General features: G+C 32.9%; 1 protein-coding gene across 1 annotated transcript; it reads right to left on the bottom strand.

Annotated features, from left to right (window-relative positions):
- Window positions 1–277: 277 nt before the first annotated feature.
- LOC130447256 (CXXC-type zinc finger protein 1-like) lies at window positions 278–6783 on the bottom strand. The gene is made up of 7 exons (XM_056783967.1): window positions 6656–6783; window positions 6457–6602; window positions 6057–6401; window positions 4235–4479; window positions 1500–1781; window positions 1186–1409; window positions 278–588 (listed from the first exon to the last, which is right to left on the bottom strand). The coding sequence occupies exons 1-7, from the start codon at window positions 6677–6679 to the stop codon at window positions 379–381; spliced, it is 1476 nt and encodes a 491-aa protein (XP_056639945.1). The 5' UTR covers window positions 6680–6783; the 3' UTR covers window positions 278–378.
- Between the last annotated feature and the right edge of the window lie 6173 nt (window positions 6784–12956).

Raw genomic sequence — 12956 nt, 5'->3', positions numbered from 1 at the left:
TCGGTTAATTATCTACAATTGAAAAAATGATTGATAAAGTATCTGTAAATTTTTTTGTAGTAAAAGAAGATACCATTTTTTTAAATGTGTAATCGATTCCTTTAAAACGAATGTTCTTTAATCAATACCTCGAAAAATATGAGCACTCAAAATCGGGCCGTTTTAGTCATTAAATCTTCATATTTAGAACTTCTAAGTTGAAGACTCACTAAGTCAAAGTTTCCATTGACATTCAAGATATCGAGATGTTACTGTACCACCGTAATAAAACTAAAAATTATGACTTTCTACACTTTATTGTTTTCACCCAATATATTTGTTCTGTTCATTTTGCCACCTCATGGATTTTTTAATGATAGAACAAATTGTATTATAAAATTAACAGTATCTAGATTTAACGCGGTTATCTCTTTGATTATTTTGCTGATCTTGCGCTGCAGTTATTTGTTCCATTAATTCATGATTGTACGTACTATGTAACATCAATGCTAAAACTCCAGCCCGACTCACCATGCTGGTTCTTATCTGACGTTCCTTTTCTAACAATTCCTCCAACTTGAGCCAATGACGAACTCTTTCCAAATCAATCTAAAATCATAACAGAATTTTGAATTTCTATTAATATGTGATAAAGATTTATAGCCAATAAACATCCAAAACTATAATACGTAAATGTAAATTATTGGCACAAAAAAGGGTTTTTTAATTTTTTAAGTAGGGATGACACCAACATATCTTCATGTTTGACACTTATTAGAAGCCCCCCTAATAAATTTTACTAATTGTACAATAAATAATGTATACATATAAAAAGAAGACTGAAGTATTAACATGTCTAAAAGTTTTAAATTTATTTGTTGAAGTTGACATTTAGTCTAAATGTTCTTTTAATTTAAACCTCAAGGTAGTGTCAGAAATATTCCAATTTAGCACATTAAAGTCTCCTTCAGCGACAAACGTTAATTTTTTAAAGCTGACTCAGAAATCTTTTCATTAAGTTTTAAAAAATAAAAAATTTATGACACAATGGCTACATATTTGTGCTACATTATGTTGAAGCTCATGCGAAGATGAAAAATATATATCGACATAGAAAAAAACGTAAAACTGTATCTGATGCTAAGCTGCGTAAAATGTTTTAATTCCATAAAGTATCATTTAGAATGATGTGTAAATAGCTCTCACCTCAGCTCTGCGAAGTTTTTCCCAGACGAAATGTTTAATGCAAGACTTCTTGGGAGCCCTACAAAACTCTCCTGTAGGCGAAAAAACATTTTTGACTAATGGACAGCCACATACTTCATGATCTCCTATCTTTGGATCTTTGCAATGTTCTGGACATAATACCCTCAACCTTTTACAATATGTTTTGTTATTATGATTATAGTAATCACAGAACATATTATTCCCTAAAAAAGTATTTAATAATAACTAAATAAATCAGCCATGCATATAAATATCCTATTAATAGTAAGGCATGTTTTAAAAACTAAATTTACCTTCAATCCTTGTTTTAAATACAGATCCGAAAGAAGCTTGAGATTCATATTTATTAAAACATTTTTCCATGTGTTTAATAGCAGTACGTGAGTGAATTTCATGTCCACAAGTCACACAATATGTAGATATTTCAGCATCATCTTCATTGTCGTTTTCTTGGTTTGGATCAATATTTGCGTTTTTAGCCCTTTCAATTACGATATCAAGTTCTTTATGGCGCTTATCTAATTCTTGAAGAATTTGTTGTACCTCTACTTGTTGTTTACGTACTTGGTCAAGAGCTAAAATAATAATATTGTAGTCCCATACCATTATTCAAGTTACACAATTTTGTAATCATATGATTTTATTTACTGAACAGAGAAGAAGTTGAAGAAGTGAAAAACAAAAGTCCAGGAGATAATGGAGTAAAAAAAGAACATGGCAGTGAACAGCTTAAAGAAGAGATTTTCAATTTAAATTGTTAGGTTTGGAAAACTGAGAAAATGCCAGAAGCATGGTGAAAAGCCAATATATTACCCATTTACAGAAGGGAGACAAAACATTGTGTGAAAATATAGGAGGAATATCCTTGCTAGACGTCACAATCAAAATACTGGCATCAATTTTGGAAATCTATGCAGAAAAATTGTTAGGAAAGTACATAGGAGGGTTTAGAAAAGGTAGAGGAACATCCGACCCAAACCAGACTGATTACTGGATGTTACAAATATAAGATACCAACATAGATCCTTTAAGTTGATTTCAAAAGAGCTTATGATAGTGTCCACACACCAAAGTTAATCCAAATATTAAATGAATTCAACTAATTAAGATTACATTAGATGACACAAACAATATAGTAAAAATTAATAACAAGAAAAGTGAACCTTTTAAAACAACAAGAATTAAGACAAGGCGACCCTTTATCAACGGTACTATTCAATCTAGCTTTGGAAGGCATAATAAGAAGAACCAGTATCAACAGAAAGGGAATGATGTTTGAAAAAGTCGTCAATGCTTAGCTTATGCTACCTGCACTTCAATAATGAAAAATCAAAGTTTATGAAAATAAAGAATAAATATGAAAGCAAGACAAAAAACAATTTCAAAGTACATAAACATGATGGGACGTTAATAGAATTTGAGGAGGTAGAAAATTTCATGTATTCGGGTGTACTACTAGATATAAATGCCAAGGAGGATAGGAAATCGAACTGAAAACTGACATACGCGTGCAAAACCGGATAATGACGAATAAAACTAAACATATATTGGAAATCTGGGAAAGAAGAATTTTTTGAGGAAAGCAGACAGAGTTAGGATGGGAGAGAGACATCAAACCATGAAATTTACACACTTTTCAATGAGTCACCAATTAACGCGTTGATAAAGACAACAAGGTTACAATGGCTAGGTCACTTAGAATGAATAGAAGAAGACAGACTCGTGAAACGATTTGCATGGAGGGGCAAGAGGAAAAGATGTAGACTAAAAAACGGTGGATGGAAGTAGTGGAAGAAGAGAAAAACATCCAGAGATGGAGAGAAAAAGCAAGGTACCAAAAGAAGTGGAGAGAAATTCTATAAGATTTAACTGAGCTCTTCTATTTTAGAAGTTTAAATGGCGACATTGCACTAATTACACAAACAAGAAATAAAATTAAGATATACTGAAATTTAATTTTTTATATGGATTAAATATAATAACCAACTCAATCAGAAATTAAATTAATCTAAGTTCGCCATAATAGTTCAAAAAAGCCCTAATAATTTACAATACTTGATTTGAAATCATACAATTAATTTTATAAGCTGCTTGAAATGATACCTAAATAATATTTATACCTCATCATATTGAGATACTATACATTTAAATAGAGAATAGAAAGAAAATTTTATAAATAGCACTTTTGTTTATATCTAAAGTAAATGAAAAAAATCAATGCACTTTGATACACTTTTCATGTTTTTTAGGAGCTATAGAATTATTCACAATTTTCCAAACTGTACTTTCAAGGATGCTCATTAAAGCATTTTCAATGAAAAGTATTTTTCATGGCTTCACTTCATTAACTTTGCATAAACACTTTTATCTATCATTTTTGCCTCAAAGTGCAAATATTTGCGCTGTTTAGTAGATATTTTAAGACACTACCAAAAATTATAACACATACTGTTTCATGGCTTGTAATAAACTGACACAGATAAAGGCGTTGGGTCCATACATATACAACCCTGTTAGGGTCAGATATAAATATAAGGGTAGAGTCTATATTCTATTGCATCTCATATATCAATTGGAGGTTAGTCACTTTCTTAGATCGTAAAAAATTCTATATCAGTTTCCATCAATTCAATCCTATAAAAATGTTAATTTGCCATAACAACTATTTTCACCTACGGTAATATTAAAAAGTTCAATATAAGAACCTCAACATGTGTGTTTATAGTCCACATTTCATATTCTTTGTTTGCATATTTTATGTATGTCTACCAGTGGAAAGCTGTTGCATTTTGCATACATTATTTTGACTTGACAATGTTAAATGTATCAATATATGCATCAATATGCACTACCTTATTTATTTCAATATTTTCTATACCAAAAGATGAAATTGTATTGTAAGCTTAAAATAGAACATATCCATTATTATCAATTAGTTGACCACTTTTTATAACTGCTCTATTGACAATACTATGAAATAAAAACTGTTCAAAATTTATAAAATATACTCTATACTATATAATCATACCCTTAATATTGAGTTCTTCTGCCACAGAAGGACTTAAAGCCCATTCTTGTATACGTTGAGGGAGAACTTGTAAAATTCTAGTTTTTGCTAATGTCATTCCACATTGGTCAGAACAGTATTTAGAGCCATATCTTGCACTATTAATACATTTTGGTCCATAACACTGTCGCGGATAATCAGTCTTCAAGTGTTCATTATGGGATTGTTCCCTTTCTGCACTTGAGTCTCTTCGTTTTCTTCTTGTTCTAAAAATTGTTTATAATAAGTAATATTTTTGTAATTATTTAAAAAAATTGATATCGTTGTAAAGAATCAGGTACTTGATAGGCATAAATCCTCCCATAAAGTAAAATTTTACTTAATAGAATACTAACAAAGCTATGTTTCTTGAATTGAATTAAATGGATGTATGATTTTTTTGCATTTCAATACAAATATTTTGGAAATGAATCATTTTTTAAGTACATAATTATGGCCTAACTTGACTGTGAGTTCTTGTAGTATGGAAAAAATAATAAAAAAATTCCAGCACCCCTATACTTCGAGATATTAAAGATTGAATGATTCTAATGTCATTTCTCTTTTCGCATATGAGGGACCAAAAAAAGGAATAAAGGGAAATATAGCATCATAATTATTTTTATTAAAAAATTTGATAACCACTCAACACCTTTGTTGCAGAAGGAGTATTATACCTACTAGGCCATTAACTCCCATCATTCAAGTTCAGAGAAACAAACAGATGCATCTTAAAACTTTAGGTATCCCTTCATTAGGGTCGAAGCTATAATAAAGTGATTTCTGTTTGGAAGTGACATTATTTAATTAAAGATTATTAATAATTGTGAATAAATTTAGAAAAATATTAAGATGCAATATATTGTAAATATGTTTATCAGTAGTAGATAAATAAGGAATATGATGACTGTAGATTAACATAGATATAAGTATCATTTATAATAATAATTTGATCATAACTTATTTTAGCTTTCTGATAGAATTCTTGAGGTTAAAGTGAGATGGGTTTCAAGGGCATAAACGAGACACCATCAGAAGAACCGTTTCTTTTGGGCTTGTTCTAAGCAGGCCTGGCTCCAACTAAGGAGGAGGTGAAATTCCTCCTATATACCTAGATTTTGCAACTTGCAACAAAAGTGCTACTGAATGTTTATACAAGCTGTGTTTATTGATAATTCATAGTGAGCATCATTGGTAGTGAGGAGCAACTATGCAATCGGTACTAACGCTAAAATTAATCTCCCAAGCTGTGGGGGTAACAGAATGTTTTGATTATTTTTTTCATGTTCCTCAAATGCGAAAGCATGAGGAACAAATAAAGTAACTCATTTTTTCGTGATGATTTATCTTTATTTAAGGTCTCTTTTCTATGAGAACCAGTTTAAAATAGTATGTAAAAAGTTTTGACCTACTTGATAAAAACTGAAGTATGTTGAATGTCAAACTTTTAGATCATGAAAAACATAAAAAGGTCTAAGAAGTTGAAAGTTGAACCAACTCATTTATCAAATTTTAACCTTAATATCTCGAAGCAGGGCGGTACTGGAGTTTTTTTTATTATTTTTCCCATACTCCCAGGAATGGACTCTATCAGAGAAATTGCAATCATGCCATAAACTTAGAATTAAAATAACACAAGGGCTATAGTTATCAATTTTCTACTGAAACAGTGGGTTTTGAATGTCTCACTTTTAGTGGATCAGCATTTATGTAAGTAATATAGTAAGCTGCTATATTAACTTCAAAGCCAATATATTGTAACAATTCTTCACAATTTTCAAAATAAATTTATTTTAAACTTTACCCTCCCAAAGCATTCACACAAATTCTTTGTTTGCACCTCTCCTTATTTTTTGAAAAGCCATGTCTATTCTTCCTCGTACATACATCACATCTTCCGCAATCTTCAGTTTTGTAGCAGCCCATACATTCGCCACATTTTTTGATTTTTTTATCATTTTTACTTTCTCCTCGTTCTTTTCTTTTTCTGGATTTACGTTCTTCTTGAAGTGACAAAGAATCTTCCTGTTCTTTTTTAGTTTTCCATCTTGTGACTAATGATGGGTCTTCTTCTTTACATCGTATACAGAAATATCGTTTTATTAGTTTTGCTTCCTTTTCAGAAATTTTAATGCAATCACCATGGTACCTAAAATAATTTTATATTCAAATACCTAATTCATAACTATTAATTCCTTGATTACCATTCTTCACACGCATCACAAGCGATCATAAATCTCGATGAATCGGATGATCTACATATACAATAAGCTTGACCATCTTGCTTAAGAAGTGTATCAATTTTAGATTGTCTTTCTGGTAAAAGAAACTGTTTGGCAATTTCTTCTCTCTACAATATATTATTAGAGTACTGAATACGACACGGTACTCACAAATACTTACAGATATATCCTTTTTACGAGACATATTTATTTAAGCCTCAAATGTAGAACGTGTTTGGTAATTATAGTATCCAAAACATACTTTATACTTTGGTTAGTAAATCATCGTTGACATGTCTTCTTCTTTTTCTAATGGTTAGCTGTCACTTCTTTCATAAATTCCAAAGAGAATTCATATTGTAATAAAAATTTCAAGTGCTCAGATTACGAATATATTCATGAAAGTTCATAATGTGTTCGTACTTTTATGATTTTTGCACATCTTATATTTTGAACAATTATCGGCTTGTTACAAATAAAATTCAATTTTCCAGCCATAATTAGGCTCTCCGCGTATACAAACATCTCCACTCTCAGACCCCTTTGTGTGTATGTAATACTAATACATTAGTATTACATATATGATACGCAGGCATGCGTCATCTCTCTCGCACAATGTGAAGCCACGTTGGAATAAATATGTGAAGTATAATGTATGCTGTATACCTGTTATAAAATTTTATTTTGATTCCAAAAGTATTATTTGATGTAAAGACATGTCCATATACTTATAATTCATACGGTTATTGAATTTACATTCGCAAAGTCTTTCTTTTTGGAAACCAAAGTATTTAATACCTGTTTCTTTGGTATTTCGATTTTAAAAGAAAATAAAAACAGTTAGGTCTAGTCGATAATAGCCTCTAAACCCAAAAATCCAGTAAATACGTACAACTCCAATCTAATCTTAATGGCCAAGAAAACATTTTGATTCTAGCGTGACGACATGCGCGGGGCGTCAAATTTGAGCCGAGGAGTCAGCATACCAACGTATGTGTATGTATATGCTCCACAGAAGAGCTGAGGTACCTCAGTTATTTGACAATATAGAAGTACTTACGCGTGAATCTGGATAATTGTGGATAAAACTGGATAATAAACTGTTATATTTGCGATGTTTATATACAAAAAAAAGAAATTGTTTATGACTCAATGGCTATTTTTATTTTTATGCGAATTTATTTTGTAAACGTGGCATCGTTTCTTTGGTCATTGTTTGTTATTTCGCCAGGCCATCGCCGAAGGCTTGAGCCACTGTTGAATAGATGTTTAAATAATTACGTCGTTTCGTTTCCTTGCTCTTCGAACCTAGGTTTTGGAAGAATATTTTTAACGTTGTGAAAAGCAAATTCAACAAGTCATTAAAACACAGTTTATTTAACACAAATATCACAGACAAGCGTTTTGTGGAAATATAAAATATGTATTCGAAATTTTCCTCTTTATTTACTACGATGTATTCTAATTTCTGAAAACATAACTGAAATTATAAATATTTTTTTTTCGTTTTTTGATTTTTGTAATGTAAAATGAAAATAAAGATTTAAAAAAATAAAACAAATCTTACAAAATCATTGATAGTTTCATGGATAGTGTACCTAAGTAAATCCAAAATCATTTTCATATCTAGGCCAACAAAACCACTGTAGAACAGTGTTATCTATTGAGTACAAAGTAATTTCCAAAATGGAATTAATAGTTATAAATAAAATTATTTTTTTGCTGGGGCTCAAATACAACATTCAGTTTGATTGGCCTTCGAATGTTATGCACTATTTATTTTTTACTTCTCTATTAAAAAGAGATTATAAATCATAATAAATGGGATTAAAATAATTCTCCGTAGGGACAATGAGGTGTTTACCCATGTTTATGCAATGGGGCTTTGCACATTTATTCCTCAATAGACAATACTCGTAAAACGCTGTTGCATAAATTTTAATTATCGATATACGCTTTTAATCCCTAGATGTCGTTTAATCTGGTGTTATTTTTTATGTAAAAAGCAAGCACTCGATTAATTGGTCACTGCCGTGTAGAGATGCCTTTGGATATTGATCTTGAACTTCTGTAAGTTGTGGTGTGGACGTGCCTTGGTAGATTCCACAGGCTTACACTTCTCGAATGAAAGGAGTCCCAATAAATTGAGGCTCGGGGCGCATACAGGCGAACCCGGTATTCATGAGCCACGTCTGCCTGTAGATTAGGTCTTGCAAAAATTGCTTTAGGAGGGATCATGTTGGACAGCTCGGAAGAGCATCTACCGTGGTAGTGTCGGTAAAGGAGATCAGGTCAGTCAGCTGTCTCTTCTGTAATAAGTCGAGCATTCTCGGGGTATGCTTGGAGACCGAGCCTCAAATGTGCGAGCAATATTCCAAATATGGACGAATAGGATAGTTTGTATATGTGTACAAATGTCCGCCAAAATGCTTTAAATAAGGGTGGCGCCACGTTATCATCAGGGTAAATTTTAAGGAAGCGCCAAATATTATGTACACTCTAGACAATTTTTAACACTTTTGTAGAATGCGAAATGTTGATATATACAACAATGAACTATGATATTAAATTTTTTAACTCGGTATATATCAGTTCATTTACAATTGTTACATTCATACCATACCTTTTGTCTACTCCAGCGTAATTTTGGAATACTTTCTATATAGAAGCGTTATATTTGTAGTTGAATTACTGATATAGAGAAAAAATATTTTCAAAGGAGACCTTTATAGGTCCAAGGGAAAAGTAATGATAAAGGGTTTTCCGTTGTTGCCAACATCGTAATTTAAACATAAACAGTTTCTTAACGAGTTGTCCGAGGAACGTAGAAAACAATGGCTAAATGCTATAAAAAAAATAGATTTAACAGAGTTTTGTATTATTTAAAACTATAAAATAACTTGACATACTTTGACGTTTAGTTGAAAACGTTACATTTATTATAAAATGGATATTCAAAATGATAGATTAATGGAAGATGAAATTATACCAGATGAAATTGTTAAGGCGGCCACCCAAGCAACGTTTGATTTATTACCGTCGAATTCCCGGACACGATATGAACAAACATAGCAAATTTTTGAAAAGTGGTGCCTGGAAAAGAAGGTAATAAGCATTTGTGAGGATATGTTATTTGCGTATTTGTCAGGAAAATCAGAAACGCTGAAATTTTCTTCGTTGTGGAGTTTATATTCGATGTTGAAGGCCATGCTACGTACCAGAAGAAATATCGACATAAGCTACTATTTTAAATTAACAGCGTTTATTAAGAAAAAATCCGCAGAATATAAAGCAAAGAAGTCTAGAGTACTTAATAAAGAGGATATCGATAAGTTTTTAGTAGAAGCTTCAGACGAACAATATCTAATGACCAAAATGTTGATTATGGGTTATACTGGTGCATATCGACAGAAAGAAATCACTAATATATTAATTGACGACATAGAAGACACACAAACTATGCTTTTGGTTAAAATTTCAAAGACCAAAACAGACAAATGAAGATCATTTATTATTAATGGGGGAAAAGAGCTAAATTTGTATAGGAAGTATATAGCGCTACGCCCAACCAACGTTCCTCATTGACGTCTCTTTATTAATTACAATAAAGGAAAATGTAATAAACAACCTGTAGGCATACATATAGTGTAGGTAATGCTCCCTCCAAAATAGCTACATTTTTGAGATTGCCAAATCCAAAGGAATACACATGGCATTGCTTTAGGCGTAGTTCGGCGACTTTGCTAGCTAACGGAGGTGCTGACATCATAAACTTAAAACGACATGGTGGTAGGAGTTCATCTCAAGTTGCCAAAGGCTATATTGAGGATTCAGTTCAGAATAAGATTGATATAGCTAACAAACACAGAAATTGTCTCAGAAACCGATTATAATGTAAGTTATTCAAAAAACCTCACAGTAAAAGACCACTTTCGGGACTTGTTACGTAAAAGTATTTTCTTAAGTACATTTTAGCTAGATACAGCAATCCAGTCTCTGCTTCTTTTGTTTCAGGGAAACCGTTTATTTCAATGCATACCTTCTCACAACAATCACAAGAAATTAATGCATATGATGATGCACCTAACTCTGAATGGGTTGAATTTAGGGAATGCAATCCCGTTCTCGCGAGATCTCGGCCTTTTTTAGCGAGATTAATCTCGGACGAAAAAAGGGCGAGATCTCGCGAGTTTAACGAGATTGCACTCGAGCATAAAACCGTCTTATTCTTATTCGAAGCGCGGACTGACACGGACGGCGGTCTGCCTGAGGTTGGTCGAAAATTGAGCCGGCGTGCAGCGCGCATTTGTTTTGTTTACTAATAGTTGTTGCTAGCTAACGCGATTGAGTTTGATTGCATCCGAGTATTTTTTTGGTTATTTATGCAAAAAAAGTTTCTTATGTGATTTCCTAGTGGAATAACGAACGATGTCGGTGAATATAGTTTATAAAGACTATGAGAGTGTGTCGGAAGTATGGAAATACTTTTTGAGAGCGGAAAATGGATTTAGTGCTAAGTGCAAACTTTGTAAGAAGATTCTTAAAACCAAAGATCGATCTCCGCGTGGCTTACATGTGCATTTAAAATCGATTCATAAAATTGACACGAAAACGAAGAATGTCATATCACCTCACCAGGATCGTCGGCACCAGTGCCACCAGTAAGGAAGAAGAGGCAAAAAATTACTGATCATTTCCTCCCGGTTGAAGATACTTCTATGGAGAAAAAAGTATCAAGAATGGTAGCCAAAGATGGACTACCTTTCCGTGTTTTCTGTACTTCAAAAGATATGAGAGATCTCTTCAATTCTTCGGGACACAAACTGCCTATGTCCCCAAACACAATTAAACTTATAGTTATGAATTATGGCATGACATTGAAAATGAAAATAATGCGTGAATTGGCACAACTGAAGGAGAATGATCACAGATTTACGCTAACATTTGATGAGTGGACTTCTTCAATGAACAGGCGATACATGAATGTAAACGTACACACATTTTTGAACGGCAGTGCTCTGTTTTGGAACTTGGGGCTGATTCGCGTCTTTGGAAGTGTGCCTGCTGAAAGTGGTGTCAGTATTTTAAAAACAAAGTTAATCGAATTTGGCCTTATTTTGGAAAAAGATATTATCAATATTACTACAGATGGGGCAAGTGTGATGAAAAAGTTGGGTCGATTGATATCACCTTCACATCAGCTCTGCTATGCCCATGGAGTACAGCTTGGCATAATAGATACTATTTATAAAAAACAAACTGATGCTGAGGAACCTGTGATAGAATCTGAAAATGAGGAAAACGACGATGAGATTCCTTTGGAAATGGACGAAATTTCTAGCACAGGCTCAGACGATGATGTTTTTCATTGCTCTATGCCCAGAATAGAAGTAGACCTAAATGCAGAATATGCGGGTATTATTGAGAAAGTTAGGAAATTGGTGAAACTTTTTAAAAGATCACCTACTAAAAATGATATTCTGCAAATATACATAAAGCAAGAATTAGGAAAAGAAATTAAGTTACAACTTGATTGTAAAACTCGATGGTCAAGCCTAGCAGACATGATTTCTACATTTATTAGAATCAAGCTGTGTGTCAGCAAAGCTTTGATCGACCTCAGCCTGGAAGCTGATCCGAACTACTCTTTGAATGCGGAAGAACATGAGGTTTTAGCGAACTTAGACAAGGCATTTCAACCTGTAAAACTGGCTGTGGAGGTGTTATGTCGTCAAGATACAGACTTGGCTATCGCAGAAACAACACTTAGGTTTATGATTCGCAAACTGGAAGAGCTAAAAACTCCATTGGCAGAAAAACTAGCTGGCTCCTTGAGAAAGCGCATTGTTGAGCGTCGGATGAATTTGACAGCATGCTTGTTGTATATTAGAGATCCAGCTAAATACCAAGCAGATAAAGAAGAGTTTACGAAAGACGAAACATTTAAATTCCCTCCGAAAAACGTGATTCGAACTGAAATTAAATCACTTATAGAGCGTTTGCATCCGCAACACAGTCTGACTAATTCACAGACACAGACAAATTCAGATCCATCTTGGTCGATCGCATCAACATCAGCTGCTACCGCTAATGATATAACTGAATTTGATGATGGCGATAATGAACCACTTTAATCTCTTTTTGAGACACGCAAGAGTATTTCATTGCAAGAAGAACTTCAGGAAACATTGACTGCTGCGTTCAAAGAACCTAGAGACAGAAAACTAACTACGAATTCTCTGGAGGCATTAATCAAAAAGGAAATGAATTTATACGAGTCCGGGGGGTCAAAAGGCGAACTTTTACAGTTCGTGGATAACTGCCTGAGATCTGTGGTTCCAACTAGCGTTGAATCCGAAAGGGCCTTCTCAGCGGTTGGTTATCTGGCCAACAAAATAAGAAGCCGTTTAGCAGACGATTCTTTGGACATTTTGTGCTTCTTAAGAAGCTACTTTCAAAATAATTCGTAATAATAGCTTGTG

Source organism: Diorhabda sublineata, chromosome 8 (genome assembly GCF_026230105.1).
Source record: "Diorhabda sublineata isolate icDioSubl1.1 chromosome 8, icDioSubl1.1, whole genome shotgun sequence".
Classification (NCBI taxonomy): Eukaryota; Metazoa; Arthropoda; class Insecta; order Coleoptera; family Chrysomelidae; genus Diorhabda; species Diorhabda sublineata.
This window is presented reverse-complemented; position numbering and strand designations above follow the sequence as displayed.